The sequence below is a fragment of the Watersipora subatra genome, chromosome 9, assembly GCF_963576615.1.
Source record: "Watersipora subatra chromosome 9, tzWatSuba1.1, whole genome shotgun sequence".
Classification (NCBI taxonomy): domain Eukaryota; kingdom Metazoa; phylum Bryozoa; class Gymnolaemata; order Cheilostomatida; family Watersiporidae; genus Watersipora; species Watersipora subatra.
In genome coordinates, this window is record NC_088716.1 from 62,642,419 (window position 1) to 62,665,727 (window position 23,309).

The 23,309-nt window shown below is 37.7% G+C and overlaps 2 protein-coding genes across 4 annotated transcripts in view; one reads left to right on the forward strand and one right to left on the reverse strand.

The window, feature by feature from the left end:
* The first annotated feature begins 631 nt into the window (after positions 1-631).
* LOC137405334 (dentin sialophosphoprotein-like) lies at positions 632-7,849 on the forward strand. The gene is made up of 2 exons (XM_068091563.1): positions 632-646; positions 6,761-7,849. The coding sequence occupies exons 1-2, from the start codon at positions 632-634 to the stop codon at positions 7,847-7,849; spliced, it is 1,104 nt and encodes a 367-aa protein (XP_067947664.1).
* An 80-nt stretch (positions 7,850-7,929) lies between these two features.
* The window catches only part of LOC137404355 (tripartite motif-containing protein 3-like), a 40,593-nt gene continuing 25,213 nt past the window's right edge, over positions 7,930-23,309 (reverse strand). For 2 of the 3 annotated variants that reach the window (XM_068090553.1, XM_068090554.1), the window contains exons 2-6: positions 15,912-16,056; positions 10,515-10,735; positions 9,218-9,456; positions 8,704-8,922; positions 7,930-8,408 (exon numbers count right to left, since the gene is read on the reverse strand). In XM_068090553.1, coding sequence (XP_067946654.1) covers positions 8,133-8,408; positions 8,704-8,922; positions 9,218-9,456; positions 10,515-10,735; positions 15,912-16,056 — 1,100 coding nt within the window. In that variant the 3' untranslated portion in view covers positions 7,930-8,132. Of the gene's footprint in view, positions 8,409-8,703; positions 8,923-9,217; positions 9,457-10,514; positions 10,736-15,911; positions 16,057-18,584; positions 18,710-20,034; positions 20,111-23,309 lie in introns of those variants that run through there. The other variant, XM_068090552.1, reaches the window with a different exon arrangement.

Here is a 23,309-nt window from a genome sequence, read left to right on the forward strand (position 1 = left end):
AAATGTGACGTAGTTGTGCGAGATGGTTTCTGTTTACACTTTCACGCAACCTTATTCGTCGAAATATTTTCACAAATTTACTTCACGCTTGCAATAAAAACCATGTCTATTGTTCTTACGCGTCTATTTTATCGGCATCGTAATGCTGCAACTTTGAGCACTGATATCTCAAAACCTACCATAAAAATATGTTTAATTTTTTAATCTTAGCTTGAACGATTGCATATCATCCTCTGATAAACATGATGAGCCTTTTGGTCCGCTGTGATGGTCGAAAAATGCTGTAGAAATTGTTCGCGCCATATGGCGGGAATTGTAAGTCACATGATCAGATAATGTTAGTTTCAGTTCAAGTTTGATCTATCGCAAATAACAGATACGCTTTCTCGTATTAAACTTGTTAATTTCAATTCGTCATAATCTCTAACGCGCCACATCTTGTTTGTGCAGCTGGCAAGCTGAGAAGCACCTTTTTTTGGCCAAGAGCAGAGAAAAGACCAGACCTTTACCGGGCGTGGAGCAACTGGGTGAAGCTGGATGTGACAAACTTTATTTATTCGCTTGCTTACTCTTACCTTTGTTTTCGCCATTTCAAAGACGACATGTTTTCTAACCGGTTTGCATACTCAACATGTCACCAAAGCACGTGAGTAATTTATTTTATGAACTACTTGTATTAGTAGTAGTAACTCGGGTTATTTTCTAGTATTCTCCTAATACTACTGTATTAATCTATATTTAATATTACAATATTAATGCCATTTAATTGTAATATGATATTATTAGTATTTTATCTTTTTAATTACGTGTATTATTCTGATTATAATAACAAAACTAATTCATACTGCGTATCTATCTGTAAAACGTAATATATTAATCTATAATTAATAAAATAATGTTATAAGTTTCACGATTAATTTTGCCAAATTTCTTAACCCCACTCACTTATAGATATGTTATATAAAATAGTTATTGTCATTTTCTGGTATCATCGTTAATAGCATATTAATATTATTAGATGATTATTATTAGTATTAGATGATGAAGAGTTTGTGCCAACCACTGAAGACTGGGAAGAGGTTGAGCGCTATGTTGGCCAGCGTCAAACGCTCTCCAATTACATGTAAGATAGAGCTGAACTTAACCAAACTTGACAAAATATAAAGAATATCCATAGAGTTATTACTCACATTTTTATGCTTACAATATCATGAATTCTGATAAGGTTATGTAAAATCTGTGTCATGATTGCATGGCTATATATTTATTCTTTTTCTGATCAAGCAAATATGATATAATAACAGGAAATGATGTTGTACAAATCTTATTGCAAGTCAACTATTGTGTTGTGATTTCAGACCCGAATCCTCCTTCAAAGAGGAGAAACTAATAGTAAGTGTGACAGCACTCCAGCGACTATTTCACTGCCACGCCTGCGCCCTCCCCTGCTCATTCACGATGGTGCGAGAAGGCGGATGGGTAGAGTTCAAGGTTACATGTGCCTCCTGTCACCAATCGTACACTTGGGAAACAACTGCCAGGGTGAACAGAGCTCACGTCATCAACCCCCTGCTGGCAGCTGCATCACTCTTTTCTGGCGGATGCCTTACGCAGAACCTCCGTTTTCTGCCGCTCCTGAACATCGCTATACCAAGCCACAGCGTTTGCCTCTACCAACAAAGAGAATACTTACATGGTGTGAGTGTTAATATTTACCCATAAACTTGGAAAATGTGAGTAAAAGCTTGGCACACTAATTGAGTAACGACATTTAGAAACAATTTTTTTCTTGAAATGAAAATATGTCATCCTTCAAGCGAAATATATTATAATTTAAAATTCTGATTCTTCATCATAATATAGCAAATAAAGAGGGAAGAGGATTCTACATTCTTAGACTAATGATAATGATACAAATTAATCTTGTATAATGAAGTTTTACAATATTTTACAGTGTATTGCTGATCAGTACACCCTGCATAACGAGGGATTGATGGCAGCAATCGATTTGGAGCTTGATTTGGCAGGTGACGGTAGATGCGATAGTCCAGGGCATTGCGCACTATACGGGGCCTGCACTATGATAGATCAGAGCTGCGGTTTAATAGTCAGCAGCCATCTTGTCAAGGTAAAACTTTGACAGTTTTTACTTCACAGCCTGACAAAAACCCAAATTTTTTAGTAGTTATCAATACATAAACATGAAGTTGCTGATCTAGCTAAATAATTCATTCAAATAATGTGAAAGTGATTGTTGGTCATAACTTTCTTTACTTTGCAGTCAACGGAGACCACCAGCTCTAACGCCATGGAGCTGGAAGGCTTCAAGCGATGCCAGTCCGATCTAATTTCCCACGGCCTGAGAGTGAGGTCCATTACAACGGATGTTGTTACAAAGGTTGTCTGCATACCGCAAGCTTGTGTTTTGGCTTATGCCGCAAATTCGTCGCGGTGATCGGCGGCCTCTACCTGCCTGCTTGGTATCTAAGATTCGGGCTCTTTTCCCACCAACGGATGATGAAGAAGAGTTTGCAGACTTGCAAACAAGATTTGCGGCATAAGCCAAAACACAAGATTGCGGTATGCACACAACCTTTTCCGAGCATTTGGTGATGGCTCTCCAAATGGGAATAGATTATCTACCAAAACAATTATTGAAAAACTGCTGATCATTGCTGAATAATTGCTGATCATCAAAATAATCTCGATCTTTATATAATAAAATCATAAAACTAATACACTCTATACTGTAGTAAGTGTACAAGCCAAATATAACAGTTCTCCTTGTGTTCCGCGAGTTCAGAATATGTGTGTTCAACCGATGCATTAAATGTGTAACACAAGAATTGTAGATAATGCTTGACACATTAGCATAGCTTTTGTGTTGTTGGCATTAAAAGAAAATCCAACTCACTATGATATCGCAGGTAATTATTCCACCCCAACTCAAGGGGTGCAGGTGCCACAAGTTCGTCCACACCAGGATGCATACACAGGCATTCATGCTCCCCGCGGTCATAGAGACGATGCGCAAACTCAGCATCATGGCAGCACAAACATTCAGGAAGAGATGGCATGTCTTGACAGCGCTTGCAGACACACCACTCTGTAGCCGGTGGTATTGGCTCCTAAAGAAATGAACAGATATGTCTATGCAACCATAGCTAGTACATCAGGTCGATGTTATCCAACAGTATATCAGTGCAGCACAAGATTTAAATATTAAAATTGTTAATGTTGTCATTCGAGAAAAATCTGTAATTATTTTTTCGCAATATGAAGCGATAATTATTATCATCATTAAAATCATATATATATATAATAATATTCGTTCTATCACTCTTTAGCTAAAACTATTACTACTAGCTAGCTTGGCACATAAGAGCTGGCTAGTGGCGGTGCTTACTTGCTGGGAGGTTTGATTCTGTTGAGGATCTTCTTCAGATAGAGCGTCAGGCTCGAAACGCCAGGGTCTTAACTCTTCAGAATTTGACATTTCTTATGATCGCAACTCAGACATGTACACGTACATTGAATTGTCGGACGGAATGGCTAAGCTGAAACTGTAAAGTAGCGAGCATCTATATTTGATACGTGGTCTTAGGTAAAACCCGAAGTGTTTGTCATAAACTATTGCTACGATAAGTTTTATATTGAGCTTTGTATTGGCCTTTCAATTCACGCGAGAACATCACGTGACAAGACAATAACCAAAATCCGTGGATACGTCATCGAAATCAAGAGATTCCAATCTACAGCGGCTTTTCGTTTTTGAGCTTTTAAGAGCTTGTAATCACATTTCCACATATTTGGCACCTACAACACAACAGAGTAAGACATGGCAAATCTTTTGATACCAAATAACTGTAATGTGAATTTTGTGGCAAGTCAACCTAAACTTAAGCTTAACACTTCTTATTTATTAAACAATTAACACACCTCATAATCATATTTAAACACACTTAACACACCTTGTCATCATACTTAAATACACTTAACACATCTCATCATCATACTTAAATACACTTAACACACCTTATAATCAGGCTTACACGCCCTTAACACACCTCGTCATTATACTTACATACACTTGACACATCTCTTTATCATATTTAAATACACTTAACACACCTCGTCATCATACTTAAATACACTTAACACACCTCGTCATCATACTTAAATACACTTAACCCATCTCTTCATCATACTTAAATACACTTAACACACCTCGTCATCATACTTAAATACACTTAACACATCTCTTCATCATATTTAAATACACTTAACACACCTCGTCATCATACTTAAATACACTTAACACACCTTGTCATCATACTTAAATACACTTAACACATTTCTTCATCATATTTAAATACACTTAACACACCTCGTCATCATACTTAAATACACTTAACACACCTCGTCATCATACTTAAATACACTTAACACACCTCGTCATCATACTTAAATACACTTAACACACCTCGTCATCATATTTAAATACACTTAACACACCTCGTCATCATATTTAAATACACTTAACACACCTCGTCAACATACTTAAATACACTTAACACATCTCTTCATCATACTTAAATACACTGAACACACCTCGTCATCATACTTAAATACACTTAACACACCTCGTCATCATACTTAAATACACTTAACACACCTCGTCATCATACTTAAATACACTGAACACACCTCGTCATCATACTTAAATACACTTAACACACCTCGTCATCATACTTAAATACACTTAACACACCTCGTCATCATATTTAAATACACTTAACACACCTCGTCAACATACTTAAATACACTTAACACATCTCTTCATCATACTTAAATACACTGAACACATCTCGTCAACATACTTAAATACACTTAACACATCTCGTCATCATACTTAAATACACTTAACACATCTCTTCATCATACTTAAATACACTGAACACACCTCGTCATCATACTTAAATACACTTAACACACCTCATCATCATACTTAAACACACTTAACACACCTTGTAATTAAATTTAAACACATAGTTGAGGCAGCACTTATCAAACTGTGCTGAAGGTTTTTTGCAGCATTAAATGAAGAAATGTTTTATCGAATACCGAAATATTATTAGCATCTGTTAAGTTGCTTGTAGTATGTATTATATATAAAGCAAGTGAGAGTTCAGGAAGTGTATGTGTGTATATGTGCTTGACTAAACCACAACTGAACACAAAATACTAACAGCTAAGCTGGCTAATGAGTAGACCATAGCTATCCAGAATAACAGCCTACCCTAGGACACTTATATTTCGCTAGTATTTAGTTTCGTGAGTAGCACACAGAATAAAATTTCGCTGCAACTTAATTTCGCGGCTCTGATGAGTGCGAAAATATAGTGATGTGAAAATAAATGCAGTGGAAAAAACAGATTACATTCCTCAGGTCCAGTTTGCTAATAAGAAAAAAAATTCAATTTGGGACTAGTTCGTATTTGTAAACCACAGGTTGAAACGCGTGGGTGAGATCGGCAATTCAATTTGATCACTTGCTGCCATTTGTTTTTTAGACTATCAATGACGTCTAGGTTCCTCCCGCTGTGACTTTCACACTCGAATCCCAAGAAAAAGAAAATAGATAGGTAGCAACCAACTTTACAACCAAAACTGTATAACCCTTACGCTGCCATAAACGCTTCTAGGGGCCACTGCCATAAACGCATTTTTGGACTTTCTCAGCAATTGTCTGGTAACCTGATTTTATTATTCGTTGACCACATAACCCACGGTCTTTAAGTGTTTTATGAAATTGACTGTGTTGTCCGAAGATTTCTCTATAAAATCAGCCTAAAACAACGAAGCAATTTTAAACTTTTGTTTGAGAATTGCTAATCTAAAAACGAACATTTTTCTGTGAGTTCATTAACTACCCCGCGCAAGTAATAAAACAGGTAATTAGTTGTTGATGACATAATAGCCAATTTAGATTTTCGTGATTATACAGATAATTAAAGTAGAACTTGAAAAAATACTGTATACATATCATGAAGCAATATCGGCAATTTCGGTAAAATGGCTGGCACTAGGCCGGTAGCTAATTTGTACATGGTTGGCAGTGGAAGAGATAATGTGGTTAGACCTGATGAGGGTTGATATTGTTTTTGGTTGGTAATAAAATTCATCACTACAATAATTATTCTGCAATTTTATGACTTCACCTACCAGACTTTCATCCTCATCAGTTACAAATTCGGTGACTAAACTGATATAATCTTAATTTGCTTTGCCATGCTGCTCAGTCGGTGTATTAGCTATAATGAGTTTACCAGAAATTTCCCATTTATCCCAACCACAGACGAAAATTGCCTGCATTTCTAATATGACGATTTTATTGTGAATATCAATGAACAAAGCTATTTAACTTCACGTTTTCGCTTGTTCGTTATGATAGTTTAGTTTCGCTCATTAAATTTTCGCGAGAGGATGACACCGCGAAAACGCGAAAGTTAGATGCCGCGAATACATAAGTGTCCTAGGGTAGCTATTCAGGATAATAAACTAGCTATACAGGATAATAGCTTTGTAACAGTATTATGGAGTGATCCTGTTATGTTGCAAATTGTGATTGATTTAGAATCCTAATAGAAATCTAACTTGACCAATGAAAAATCAAGAATAAGTAGCTGTGACTTTTTCTGGCATTTAATACTTATTTCATCTGCTGACAGTTAGGTCTCTGTATTTCATCTGCTGACAGTTACGTCTTTGTATTTCCTCTGCTTATTCAAGTAGCTCTCTGAATAGTGACCAGAGTGAGGAACATGCAAGTAGCTCTCTGAATAGTGACCAGAGTGAGGAACAGGCAAGTAGCTCTCTGAATAGTGACCAGAGTGAGGAACAGGCAAGTAGCTCTCTGAATAGTGACCGGAGTGAGGAACAGGCAAGTAGCTTTCTGAATAGTGACCAGAGTGAGGAACAGGCAAGTAGCTCTCTGGATAGCGACCAGATTGAGGAACAGGCAAGTAGCTCTCTGGATAGTGACCAGAGTGAGGAACAGGCAAGTAGCTCTCTGAATAGTTACCAGAGTGAGGAACAGGCAAGTGGCTCTCTGAATAGTGACCAGAGTGAGGAACAGGCAAGTAGCTCTCTGAATAGTAACCAGAGTGAGGAACAGGCAAGTAGCTCTCTGAATAGTGACCAGAGTGAGGAACAGGCAAGTAGCTCTCTGAATAGTGACCAGAGTGAGAAACAGGCAAGTAGCTCTCTGGATAGTGACCAGAGTGAGGAACAGGCAAGTAGCTCTCTGAATAGTAACCAGGGTGAGGAACAGGCAAGTAGCTCTCTGAATAGTGACCAGAGTGAGGAACAGGCAAGTAGCTCTCTGAATAGTGACCAGAGTGAGAAACAGGCAAGTAGCTCTCTGAATAGTAACCAGGGTGAGGAACAGGCAAGTAGCTCTCCGAATAGTGACCAGAGTGAGGAACAAGCAAGTAGCTCTCTGAATAGTGACCAGAGTGAGGAACAGGCAAGTAGCTCTCTGAATAGTAACCAGGGTGAGGAACAGGCAAGTAGCTCTCTGAATAGTGACCAGAGTGAGGAACAGGCAAGTAGCTCTCTGAATAGTGACCAGAGTGAGAAACAGGCAAGTAGCTCTCTGAATAGTAACCAGGGTGAGGAACAGGCAAGTAGCTCTCTGAATAGTGACCAGAGTGAGGAACAAGCAAGTAGCTCTCTGAATAGTGACCAGAGTGAGGAACAGGCAAGTAGCTCTCTGGATAGTGACCAGAGTGAGGAACAGGCAAGTAGCTCTCTGGATAGTGACCAGAGTGAGGAACAGGCTATGTAAAGAGGTCTTACAAATAGCAAGGATAGTAACACCAGTCTATAAAATGTCCCCTACAGTAGTTTAGCACAAATTCACTGGAATGACATCTTAAAAATATATTTTTATCTCATAGTATTTATCACCAGTATAAATCAATACAAGTTGAACCAGAGAGGAAGGGCACATCTAGGCATCTGACATGAGCGTTTCATAACTAGTATATTTACAAGAATTTTCCTGTCATATGGCTCGATATTATCTCTTCTTATCAACAGATTTCTTTAGAATTTTGATGCAATGTTTCTTACAAGCCTGATAGTTGGCTAGAACTGCCTTCTCTGCATTTACTAACTGGAAACTTATTTGGCGTTATCGGAGTTTTCATCGAGCCCGGTCGGTACCGGTGGCACTCGCACTCCCTGTATCTGAATATCTTGAAGCAGTGTGTGCTTGTACTCGAACACTCTGTTGTTATAAGGTGGCCCTCTGGTCCAGTGGCGCACTGCTGTACTGACCCACATCCGTCTGTTGGTCCAATCAGTTGCTTGATATACATTCCTTTGTCTGAGAACACCGAGACCTGTGTGTTGAAATAAAACTTGGTTTATTTGAAGACATCACAGCCAAAGTCATAAAAATTTAATGCGCTACCGTCTGATCAGAAAGAGCTGGAAAAGTGTATCCGTTGCAGTTTAGAAGTGTTCCTTTCACATTATTCAATGCACTGATATTGTCTAGCAGAAAGCAGATGTTGCATGAGAAACCTGTAATCACACTACGCAATGCTTTGTCATGGTTCATGGAAGTCATTTCTACTCAGGCCAAGCATCTTATTACTTGGATGATATACTAAGCATTCATCAAGGCTCGCTTACCGTGTGGTTAAGCGAGTCACACACACAGAATTGACCGTTTATAAGAACATGTATTCCTGTTGGAATGCATGTTAGTCCATCATCTGATCCACATGGTTGAAATCTCTCCAGCATGTCCCCTGTATAATTGAACACCTTTATGCGTCTGTCCGTTGGATCGGAGACCACAATAGTGTTTGTCATTTCATTAACGCTCAGAAAGAGTGGACAACTCACACCCTATAAGCAAACATGCAATTTATATAGCGGTGAGGGTTTTAAATACAACATACTTTAGAGTCTGATTGCAGTAATCCATATTGTTCGCAGAAATTACCGTAATGACCTCAATAAACTGAACTGCATGTATTTTTTAATGTATGTCGTTGAACAAACATGGTGTGAGTTCAAATAGTGTTTGGTCTAAATAAATGCATTTAATCAGTTTTTTTATATAAAAAAAAGTTTGCACCTCCCATGTAACCTTTCTACATCGGCAACCATCCATAGCAGCACTTTGCTCATGGTGACTTACAGATTCTCTCTCAGTCTGTGTTCCAAATCTATTGACAAGCTTGCCGCCTTTCCTGTATATCTCAATGGTACGCTTGGTGGTGCCAACTATCATGTTGGAATACATGTCCACAGCTATAGAGTACGGCTCATCATTCGTAGCATACGAGTCTTTAAATAATTTCCTTCTCGTAAATATTTGGATTCGCCTGTTCTTGCTGTCAGCAATCATGACCTCTCCATTCATTGTTACAGCAATGCCTGTTAATCATAACAAGAGAACTTGGTTCGTTTCTCGATACTCGTTTCTATATCTCTCAATAGAAGACTGTATTAGTAGAAGGGCCCAATCAGTTATTACAAAGTTCAGAGGAAGGAATATATTTAGAAATTATCTGTGAGTCATCCTATCACAACACATGCAGGTGCATTGAAACAAATAGCTTAACAATATGACTATTATTTATTTTATTTTTTATCTATATTTATAAATGTGAGTGTCTGTCATTTGTATGTCCAGTTATAGCGATAAAATCTAGGAATGAAAAATCTGTTTGCAATGGAATTAATTCGGAACCTCCAGCTCCGCAGACAGGCGAGCTAACCGCTACGCTGTCTTTCCCATATTGGAATTATTGTGCTCATACTTATGCAGTACTTGCAGAGACACTATTGGTTACTACTAGCACGGTAGAAGATCATGATTGCAGGAGAGATCATGATGCATAACGATTATAAGAACGAGTACAACCACAAGTTGGCTTCAGACTGATGGTCATGGCCCTTATTATAGTAAAGATTTAAGTTACTAGGTTATGTTACTAGCTTAAATCACTCAGTCATTGGGTAAAGAAATTGTTTGTGCAAAAAATGTTTTATTACTCATGCAATGCTGAAAATTCAGCTAATCAATTACAAAATGCCCTGCAGCACAAAATTCTTCAAAGAAAAAGTAGTTTATTGTTTTACTGGTTCCTTGTGCTTAACACCTCCATGTGTTATAGCTAGTGAGAGACTAGTGAGTGTGTACAGTCTGTAGAACTATAAACTTAGGAGTGTGTACATATCATGGGTTTAAAAAGAGTGACTCACAAGCCTAATGCCGCAGCCAGTACTCAACTGATTCTATCACCACCCAGAGGGAGCTCTTAGAATAACTATCTGATAATTAAGGTCAGCATTGAGTCATTCAACAAAATGAATGATTGTAAAATTGTGTTACTTTATATTGGCCGCTATTGGGGACTCGATATAAAATGTGATCAGACACCCATGATATATCAGTAGACCTACGACTAGCTGAACTATATAAAACTAACCAGTTGGGCAGTAGAATTCTCCTTCCTTTTCTCCGAAGCTTCCGAATTTATGCATGAGAACTCCATACTGATTAAAAGTCTGTACCCTGTGGTTTTCTGTATCTGCTATAATTATCTCTCCTGAGCTTGCCACAGCCAAGCCTCGAGGCCAGCAAAACTCTCCCTCCTTTTTGCCCATTTTATGAACTTCATTTCCGATGTGAAACAGCAACTTCTGTGGCCTACATAAGAATGCTTCAGAATTATATATTTATATAGTTATATGTATATATATATTCCAACGGTATCATAGTATAAAATCAAAAAATTGAGAGGAAAGAGACAATTTTAAGAAGTTGCAAATTGCTTTAGATAGGCTATGATTTAAAGTTTCAATTTCGGAAAAAGAATCAGTGAATACACAGCAGTAGCTGTAGGAGGCACTATCATAGTCTCAGTAGTATTTAATGTAGCCGCGGGTCCTCAGGTTTAGTTGCTGTTGGTCGATAGGTATTCTTAAATGCGCATTACTCCAGCCGTGTGCTCTCAACCTGAGCTCCGTTCATAGTAATTGGCATAAACAAAGATAAAAGTTCCATAAGGTATTTCAGCTTTACTCTTAGGGAGCCATGTCTAGCAGACATTGCCAATAGATGGTCAACATAATGACAGCTGTACAGAAAATAAGGTTGCGTTAAATAACATATAAAGAAAACCAAGTGAAAGACGAATGAAAAGTTAAATTGTTAAATGGAGATGGTAAAGTAGGTAAGGTTCATATCATCTGAAACCCACTCCTGTGACTTACGTGCTGAGAGCAAGTGTTTCATTGGCAGGTCTGTAAAATACTGGGTAAGTTACTGTGCTTCCTGTAGCAATGCACAGAGTATATATTCGATAGATTATTGTAGTTCTAATAGCAGTAGACGGAGCATACCTATATCCAATAAATATCTGTAGTTCCTATATCAGTATACTATATATTTGTACCATATCAGTGTACTCAGTAAATTACTGTAGCTTTTATAGCATTACAGGGAGGGCATATTCAGTAAGTTACTGTAGTTTCTATAGCATTACAGGGAGGGTATATTCAGTAAGTTACTGTAGCTCCTATAGCAACACAGGCAGGCTATATTCAGTAAGTTACTGTAGCTCCTATAGCATTACAGGGAAGGTATATTCAGTAAGTTACTGTAGTTTCTATAGCATTACAGGGAGGATATATTCAGTAAGTTGCTGTAGTTTCTATAGCATTACAGGGAGGGTATATTCATTAAATTACGGTAGTTTCTATAGCATTACAGGGAGGGTATATTCAGTAAGTTACTGTAGCTCCTATAGCAACACAGGCAGGCTATATTCAGTAAGTTACTGTAGCTCCTATAGCATTACAGGGAAGGTATATTCAGTAAGTTACTGTAGTTTCTATAGCATTACAGGGAGGGTATATTCAGTACGTTACTGTAGTTTCTATAGCATTACAGGGAGGGTATATTCAGTAAGTTACTGTAGTTTCTATAGCATTACAGGGAGGGTGTATTCAGTAAATTACTGTAGTTTCTATAGCATTACAGGGAAGGTATATTCAGTAAGTTACTGTAGTTTCTATAGCATTACAGGGAGGGTATATTCAGTAAGTTACTGTAGTTTCTATAGCATTACAGGGAGGGTATATTCAGTAAGTTACTGTAGTTTCTATAGCATTACAGGGAGGGTGTATTCAGTAAATTACTGTAGTTTCTATAGCATTACAGGGAGGGTATATTCAGTAAGTTGCTGTAGTTTCTATAGCATTACAGGGAGGGTATATTCAGTAATTTACTGTAGTATCTTTAGAAATGCTAGAAAAGTATGTAAGCCATAAATATGTTGGAAGGGATCAAGTAATCATGTTTTCGCATTCTCTAGGCGTACCCTAGATAAGCACGCATGATAAAATGTTGAAAAATATCTATTATAGAATTAAGTATGCTAAAAGAGTATCTTTAAACCTACACGTATCTATAAACTTGGAGTTGTCTCCTGCAAGCCTCTTTTAGTTATATGAGACCAACATGGCAATTACTCTAATGAAGACATCAAAATGAATCCAGTAAAACCTTTTTACCAAACACCGAACACACACCTAAAGCACGTGTTCAGTTATGATAGACATTAAAGCATTTGTGATGATCTCAGGCTATAGCTTTTGTTGATGTATCTTCGCGCCTGTAGTTATCTGCTGTTGACAAACTGACTGAAGCCTGGTTCCCATATACGACGCAAGCACTGGCAACAGCACCACAGGGTTATCAGCGGTGAAATGTGAGCCTATGCGCATTTCAACTACCAGGTTGCCAGCGGTAGGTAGGTCATCACAAAAGTTCAGCCCTGTTCAACTTTCGCGAAGAGCCGCAGGCAAAACTTTCCCAAAATGTACTGTACAGGTGAAGGTGTAGCACTTTCGAGATGGCATGGCTAGCGGCCATTTGCAATCATCAGCGGCACAGCTTTCTGTGAACATAAACCACCAAGCCTAGCGCCGGAAGTGTTTTACTGCGTGAGCTTACTGCCGGGGTTTTGCATTCGATATGGGAATCAGAGCAATCTAAATTCAATACGGGAATCAGAGCAATCTAAATTCAACATGGGAATCAGAGCAATCTAAATTCAATACGGGAATCAGAGCAATCTAAATTCATACGGGAATCAGAGCAATCTAAATTCAATACGGGAATCAGAGCAATCTAAATTCAATACGGGAATCAGAGCAATCTAAATTCAATATGGGAATCAGAGCAATCTAAATTCAATATGGGAACCAGAGCAATCTAAATTCGATATGGGAATCAGAGCAATCTAAATTCGATATGGGAATCAGAGCAATCTAAATTCGATACGGGAATCAGAGCAATCTAAATTCGATACGGGAATCAGAGCAATCTAAATTCGATATGGGAATCAGAGCAATCTAAATTCGATACGGGACTCAGAGCAATCTAAATTCAATATGGGAATCTAAACAAGGCAAAGACGATCATATTTCTCCTAAAATGGTGAAGAATACACTATCAGGATATGAACACCTTACATATACCCAATCGCTTATCACCTATGAATGGTGAAGAATACACCATCAGGATATGCACCTTACATATACCCAATCGCTTATCACCTATGAATGGTGAAGAATACACCATCAGGATATGAACACTTTACATATGCCTAATCGCTTACCACCTATGAATGGTGAAGAATACACCATCAGAATATGAACACCTTACATATACCCAATCGCTTACCACCTATGAATACACCATCAGGATATGAACACCTTACATATACCCAATCGCTTACTACCTATGAATACACCATCAGGATATGAACACCTTACATATACCCAATCGCTTACCACCTATGAATACACCATCAGGATATGAACACCTTACATATACCCAATCGCTTACCACCTATGAATACACCATCAGGATATGAACACCTTACATATACCCAATCGCTTACCACCTATGAATACACCATCAGGATATGAACACCTTACATATACCCAATCGCTTACTACCTATGAATACACCATCAGGATATGAACACCTTACATATACCCAATCGCTTACCACCTATGAATACACCATCAGGATATGAACACCTTACATATACCCAATCGCTTACCACCTATGAATACACCATCAGGATATGAACACCTTACATATACCCAATCGCTTACCACCTATGAGTAGGGATTCTAAAAGCATCTCAAGTTTATCTTCTTTTGCAGTTATAGACATGCTTTCAAGTTGTAGCGTGATATGCCAGCCTACATCGGTATTAGTAAAACGATTTTGACGAGACTACGCACACGATAAAAAGTACATAAGTATCTAGAAGTAGCTATGGCTGATTAAGAGTGCACCATACACAATCAGTTAGGCCTATCATAGGCATCTCCATAAACATCTCCATCTATAATGCATCTCCATAAACCAGGAGTTATCTTCTATTTACTACTTTTAACAATATACCATCGGTGCAGTAATTAACCAATCATTTTGAGGATGGTACGAGAAGAATTCAATAAAAACCTTTTTAGTATTCACAGATGAAAACATTAATTATATGTACTCTATTCATTGCAGGCGTTACCATAGCTTTTCCAATTCAGAAAGGAACTTGAATGGAATCAAAATCTATTAAGTTTCGCATGCCTTCGTCCCCTTCGCATAGGAAATCTGACAGCTCCTTAAAGATGTGATTGCTTCAAATTTTAATTGATTTTAACAGAAAGTATTGATTTTTTTCTATCAGTTGAGATGTTGTTTGTTGTTTTAGGCAATCTCATTGTTAAGATATTTGAAGATTAAAATCTACAGAAATTGATCGTTGTAGGAACGCTCAGAAAAAAATATGTACCCAGACTTGCCCAAAATGATGTATATAGTGAAACAGTCTGTCTTTATTTTTTGTACTTACATTGGCTATTGCGATAAAAGTCTAGTCCTATGTGGCTCTATTGTATTACAATTCTGTTGTTCGTCAATAAAACATGTCAACATGTTGATGCAGTAATTCTGTAAATTAACGATGTCAATTAATTCAGTAAATTAAATAGTGATGTCCATGAGCTAGTAATTGAGTAAAATCTCTAACGACAAGAATCCTCCAGATCACAGACAACGTGTTTTATGAGTGATAACATTTATTATCACCTATATAATAACTTTGTGCTGAGGATTGGCTAAAGAAGACATCTTATATTTATCGCTCGTGGACTCTTTTCACATGTAGGCCCTATCACTAGATATGTCACGTATAAAGCACCCGCTCGAATCCGAGCGTTTCAAAAAAGTATCTCCTTCAAACGTTTATATCTCTGTACAGGGTTAGTCTACAAAAACAAAAATGACATCAAATTGTAGCTGATGTTTTAGCTTTTTATTGGTCTTGATTTCATTTGATCGCCTTTTTTGATGCAATCACATCTTTAAGAGTAGTTTGGACGATGCTTAGACTCCAAACATGTAGCCATGGTCATTCTTCAAAAATTATTGTTTAAAAGTTATGCTAGTCTTGTACTGAATGGAATACATAATAGTTCAATATACAGAGTTATAAATCTTTCATTTGCTTTGAATGATCCCATATTATTGAAGGTAACAGATAGGGGATAATTCCTTGTTTACAGTTTGTGTTGGACTAAATGATTGCTTAATGTGTACCTCCAATAAAAGATAGTAAATGTCTTTTTCAGCCACAACTCAGGGAGATGCATGCAGGTATATGAATGCATACCTAGTCACCTGTCTTTTTCAGCCACCACTCAGGGAGATGCATGCAGGTGTATGAATGCATACCTAGTCACCTTCTCTATTCATCTTCAAAGCAAACCAAAGCAAGAACCACGCTTCAGAGTGTAAGGCTAACCTTCTGTCATCCATTTTAAGCTTAGGCTTGCTATGCGCGCCTGTGGCACTCTCAACTGTCGCCCTCAGTCCATGGGCGAGGAGATAAGTATCCCATTGATGGTTGTCTTGCATGTCCTTCATAACAGGTTCCCGGCAGTCGTGGGCTATAAACATAACCAACATAAACAGTTGTTTACATCGTGGCACAGTGTCATCTGCTTCACCAATAATTGGCACTCCACCATGCCACAGGGTGCAAGTGAACTCAAAGCTTGTAATAATGATATGTAGTTGGATGACCTTGATGACCTTTATTGAATGCCATGCGGTTTCCGATAAGAAAAGCTTTGCAAGACACTGTATCAATTTCTGGAAGACATTCTGGATTGTAAATAAGAACACCATACCATTCCTTATAAAGCACCATCCCAAATCTTCTAAAGTACCATACAAATCTTTCTACAACGCCAAACGTATCCTTATGAGACACCATAACATTCTATATAAACCACTCCACCACACCAATCTATATAAACCGCTATGCCAATCCTCGTAAAACACCATATCAATCCATATAAAGCACCATACCAATTCTCATAAAACACTATGCCAATCCTCATAAAGCACCTAGAAATCTATACAAAACATCATGCCAATCTATATAAAACACCATACCAGCCCATAAAAAACATCATACCAAATCATATAAAACCCCATATCAATCTCTGTACAACATCACATCAGTATTCATAGATTTGTTCCCATATAGCAATGCATAAATGAAACAGCTGTGCAATTGTGTGTCGATCTCTGAGCCAGATATTAGTACAGAGTTGGTCGACACACAGCTGAGACATAACTAACTATGAGCCAGATATTAGTACAGAGTTGGTCGATACACAGCTTAGACATAACTAACTATGAGCCAGATATTAGAACAGAGTTGGTCGACACACAGCTCAGACATAACTAACTATGAGCCAGATATTAGAACAGAGTTGGTCTACACACAGCTGAGACATAACTAACTATGAGCCAGATATTAGTACAAAGTTGGCTGACACACAGCTGAGACAACTAACTATGAGCCAGATATTAGTACAGAGTTGGTCTACATACAGCTGAGACATAACTAACTATGAGCCAGATATTAGTACAGAGTTGATCTACATACAGCTGAGACATAATTAACTCTGACCTGCAGAAAGTCTGTTACTAATAGATTAAATGTTTTCGTAAGAGCTCCTTAAAGCCCTGGTTCATTCCTAGTTCCATATGAAGAACAAAACAACAGTCAAACAACTATCAATGTTTTAGATGTATCCCTGATGAGCCTCAGTCTAGAACTAGCAGTGTATCAAAGTGCCGACTCAATCTGATTTCCCTAAGTACAACTAATATCTATAAACCATCATATTGATCTCAAACACTAAACCTGTATAGAAAGCACTTCATTGAGCTCTTAATTTGCACAGCTGCCGTTTTAAAATGCATTTGCTGTCACAATCACTAGAGAGCAATTTGATTAATTTTCCGTAGGCTCACCCCTCATGCTATCTCCAGCAATCTCTAATAATATGTTGGCTAATAAGCTTAGGCTGTTTGTGGTATGATGCGCTGCCGAAGGAAGGTGCTAGAGGATCGATCTCATCAGTAAAAAGAGATGTCGATAAAATATATCACAAAGTATGGTTTCATAACATTACCTAATATGGTTATCACCTGATGGCTTCACGAAAAGCCTGCTCATGTTTCGCCAAGTCTCATTACTCATCTACACAGAGTTATAAATGAACTATTATGAAGTGAACGGGCATCAGTCGGGTAGCCTAAAAATAGCTGCCAGTAGTCTTTGATTTGTAAAAACCCCTTTACAGTAGTTTTAGCTAAATCAAGTTTTGCATTTTATCTTCTACTGCGTGTAGGATGCTTCCAACACTACTGACGAATACTAAGTGTGGTGCGTAAGTTTCGTGTAGCAAAACTTTTGTCAGCGCTGCCCTGCGTTGCTCCTTTGAGCTACTTTATAATGCGACTCTGTGGTATACTACATCGTACTATAGAATGTTAGGTTACATTGTAGATAAATAGGTGTAAACTTTATTTAAACCGCTCAATGCTGTACAATATCAAGTTTTATTTTAAATGTTGCATCACATCATATTAGGTTGTATTTTGTTGGAGAACTTGCAACACAGTATATCGCCCTGTATTACATGGCATTGCATTGTCATACCTTGCATTACAACTCAATTCTTTACATTGCACTGTGTTACATTGTGTTATGTCACATAACATAGCTTTATATGGTATTATGAATTATGGTAATACATGAAGTTGTTAACACATATAATATGATATAATATGTGATATTCTACTATAGAAGCTAAAAAGCTGAGTTATATTAGTTTTGCCCCTCCTTGGCTGCCAGATATAAACCTGTTATTCCTTTGCTTCAACTGTTGTTTACCTTAGTTTTTAACTCGATTGTAATAAACATTTGTACCTATTAGTTTTAACCTGATAAGCAACTGTATTTACTTGTAGTACCAGATTGATACCAGATACCAGTTAGTTAGGGTGCACCATTTACAACTGATATATTATACTGACATACTATAGTGGATATATGATACTAATGTATTATAGTGAAAATATTACATGGATATATTATAGAGGAAATACTCTGAACCTCGTACTGTGCCTTCCGATGCTGAGTTGAATAAGAATGGTGTGGTTGCTTTGTAGACATCTCTGAGGGTGAAGGCAGGCTTGGCGGGAGTTGTGTACACATACTGGTAAGGGTAGATCTTATACCTAAATACAACATGCGGTCCGACATATGAATAGTGAAAGCTGGTGTATGGATAACCAGCAGGCAACAAATTTTTCAATTGTGACGCATTCAAATATGCAAAAAGGAAATGAGCTTAAAGGTTTACTTGCAACAAAACTCACATTACAGTTATTTGGTATCAAAAGATTCACCATGTCTTAACCTGTTGTGTTGTAGGTGCAAAATATGTGAAAATGTGATTACAAGCTCTTAAAAGCTCAAAAACGAACAGTTAATCGTAGCCAGCACTAAAACGCCGTAGTTTGGAATCTCTTTATTTCGATGATGTACTCAAACATTGTGGTTATTGTTTTGATACGTGACGTGACGTTATCACGTGAAATTAAAGACTAATAAAAGGCTCAATATAAAACGTCTCGTAACACTAGTTTTTGACAAACACTGGGTTCTATCAGAAAGCCCGTATCAAATATAAATGCTCGCTACTTTACAGTTGTGTTTCAGCCTGGTCTAATCATCTAGTCGTAATATGATCTTGTGACCCATACTTGCTGCCAAAGAGCGCGAAAAATTTCTGCAGCATTTTTCTACTATTACAGTTGACTAACAGGCTCGTCATGTTTATCAGAGGATGGTATGCACTCTTTCGAGCTAAGGTTAAAAACTGAACAAATTTTTACGGTAGGTTTTTGAGATATCAGTGCCCAAAGTGACAGCAGTACAGTGATATTGAATGTATGAAGTATATTTGTGAAAATATTTCAACGAATGAGGTTGCATGAAAGTGTAAACAGAAGCCATCGTATTTAACTACGTCCCATTTGAGCCGTTTTGGAAAGGGATTCCAATCTATGACGTTTTCGTAATTGCTGCGATTAACTGTTCGTTTTGAGCTTTGAAGCGCTTGTAATCACATTTCCACATATTTGGCACCTACAACACAGCAGAGTGAGACATGGTGAATCTTTTCATATCAAATAACTATAATGAGAATTTTGTTGCAAGTCAACCTTTAAAGGAAATGGAAATACAATCAAACATGGCCTTGACATGGATTGAACACAGCATAATCTGACATAGTACTAGTGCTACTCTATATTTAATGAAAGGATGCTACATAGCATATGCTATATGCACATATGCTATAGCAAAACTTTGGTTTACTCCCTTGAATAACAGCTAAAAGAGAGGTCACAGCTGCAGAAATAATAAACAGCCAGTTGTTTCAGCTGCTAAGTTATCTGTTAAAACTTAGGCTAGCCTGGTTGTAAGAACCAGACAAGGTGGGAAGCAGCGCCGCCCGTACAAACAGTGAAACAGCGAGGTTATGATGCGCAAGACTTACTTGGTGTGGAAGTCAGCCATTTTTGGTATCTCTTTCTATGCTATGATATATGCTAGTCTACTACGGGCAATGACTAACTCACCTTTGTGTGCATTCGTTATGCCGTCTTTGTATTTATATCTTAACTCAATAGTGTGTCATTGTGTGTCGTTTGATAAGTAAATGAAAATTAATACAAACCCTTAACAGCGGATCCGTGATATGATTGTACTCTATTTAAGCTTTGATAAGCCAATACGAAAGCTGTTGACTGGTATCTAATAGCAACCGGAGAGTAGTTTCATAAGCAACTAGGAGTTGTGTGCTCTTAATACTTAAAACAAACTGTAGATCTGAGAAGCTGTTCAGTTGTTGCAAGTTGAGAGATAAATAAGCTTTTTCTGTTTATTATATGTTTAATCCATGTCAAGGCCATGCTTGATTGTATATCCACTCCCGTTTAGCTCCTTCCTCTCTTGCGTATTTAATTGTGTCACAGGAGACAAATCTGTTGCCTTCTGGTTATCCATACATCAGCTTTGACTATTTGTATGTTGGACCGCTTGTTGTATTTACGTATAAGATCTACCCTTATCAATATGTGAATGCGTCAAATTAAAAAAATTTCTATCAAAAGTCAAAATAAAATTTTCTATTATTTGAGACGCTGTCATTTTGGGTGATTTAACTGCCGGGATGTTTTAAGATTAAATCACCAAAACTTGATTGCGGTTAAAACCGGTTAAGACCGGTTTCTTCTGACCGGTTTTAACCGGTCAGAAGAAAAAGACATATCTAAAAATGATGTCAGTAGTTGCACTTCCTGTTTGTCATTTGTCAAGTATATTTCAGAGTAAGTTCTGAGAATGGCATGGCTACCCGCGATGGCTACCTGCGTACTTTGTGTGGTATGATAAGGATTTGTTGTTACGGCAGCAGCTATGAAATATGGCTGGATGACATTGTAACATCAGTCAGTAATTCTGTCTACTAGGTTTTTTAAAACCAGTTACTTTATAACATGCGTAGAAGGTCTGCAAAGTTCAGTATTAGTTTTTACAGAGCTTCCTGTGTAAGTCGAATGTGATTAATGTTTAGCATGGATAGTCTTTCAAGATGAGAACATTTTTGTTTTTAAAGGTTTAGGCCTACTAGGTTCACCATGTCTTACTCTGCTGTGTTGTAAGTGCAAAATATGTGGAAATGTGATTACAAGCTCCTAAAAACTCAAAAATGAATGGGTAATCGCAGCCATCACGAAAACGCCGTAGTATGGAATCCCTTTCCGAAACGGCTCAAATGGGACGTAGTTGAACACGATGGCTTCTGTTTACACTTTCATGCAACCTCAGTCGTCAAAATATTTTCACAAATATACTTCACGCATTCAATAAAACCATGTCTATTGTCCTTACACGTCTATTTCACCATCATTGTAATGCTGTCACTTTCAGCACTGATATCTCAAGACCTACCGTAAAAATTCGTTTAATTTTTTAACCTTAGCTTGAAGGAGTGCATATCATCCTCTGATAAACATGACAAGCCTGTTGGTTACCTGTGATGGTCGAAAAATGCTGCAGAAATTATTCACGCTGTTTGGCAGAAAGTATGGGTCACATAATCAGATTACTACTAGACTATTAGACCAAGCTGAAACGAAACTGTAAAGTAGCGAGCATCTATATTTGATACGGACTTTCCGGTATAACCTGAAGTGTTTGTCATAAACTAGTGCTACGAGACGTTTTATATTGAGCCTTTCATCGGCCTTTAATTTCACGTGATAACAGCACGTATCAAAACAATAACCACAATGTTTGAGTACATCATCAAAATAAAGAGATTCCAATCTACGGCATTTTTGTGATGGCTGCAATTAACTGTTCGTTTTTTAGCTTTTAAGAGCTTGTAATCACATTTCCACATATTTTGCACCTACAACACAGCAGAGTAAGACATGGTGAATCTTTTGATACCAAATAACTGTAATGTGAATTTTGTTGCAAGTCAACCTTTAACCTTATAACCTTTAACCTTGAGGCACACTCGCTGGTCCTCACAATTCTTTATCCTGAAAGCATAAATAAATATGGAGTCACTTTAGTTCCGCTCTAGTTGCACTGTACTATCAGGCCTATGGAAGACATATAAAAACTTGTTGGCATGGAATAGATCTTTGGCAAGGCACCAACAACCGCCGAGGTTAGATAAGCTAGACAAATAGTTACCGTAACCCTAGTATATGGCGGGATAAGGCATGGCCTGCATAAATCAAGTACCTATATGGCAAGGTTAGGAGATGTATAGGAAACAATAAGGTTGAATAAGTTATGTTTAGCCTTAGAATATGCTAAACATAGAATGTCTCTAGGATATGATATGGAGAAATGTGTTTGATGCTGGAGCTAGCCAGTTGCTAAACCGGATTCGCTTTGAGAAGTAATCATGAGCAAATAGGTTGACTGTTCAAGTGTAGCTTATTGCATTGGGCGTGTTTGATTGCAGAATAATCCGGCTCAATTCCCAGATCGGTGTTCACATAGAGCTGTATTGCTGCCGGTGATCGAATGGCCAAGCTGCTACAGAAAGGCAAGGTCAGCTCGAAAATGGCTGCTGCCCGCATAAAACAGAAGATTACAAGCCTGATTTCTATATCAGTCTTGATACCATTGCAACAATTTCATGCCAGCCTTAACCTGCTCAGTGTTGGGAAGGTTTTTGTCTGCTGTTTACATCTGAAAGTTAAACAATGTTAAACTCTTGTAAATCGCTGCCGGCAGGTAATGTCAGTACTCAGAGCATAGACTCCTGGTGAGCCTATATAAATATTAAGGTAGTTTCAGTTGATTTTCTGCATCTATGCACATTTTTAATGTTTGGTGAAGGGAACACAACTCTCCTAACTCATGCCAAGTCTCAATTAGCTGGTGTCCTTCTAAATTAGTCATTATATTTACACAATGAGAACTTTTGTTAATATATTGCTTAGTGGAGTCAGAATATGACACTAATGTGACCTTTATAACCTCGGAGCATAAAAATGGTAAACACTGATATATACTTTTAGTAGAGCAGACCTCTCTCCTTCACTAAAAACTTCTATGGGAGTCTTTGCTAACATTATGCAACTCTATGCTGCCGTAATGGCGGCATGCTAAGAACATTGACTCATGAAGACTCAGAAATTGTCTTACAATGGAAACTTACACTATGCAGCCTCTTGAATTGCACTATTCCTACATCTAAAACTGAGTTTAAATAAAGATAATCGAAAATTGAGTTGTTTAATTAAT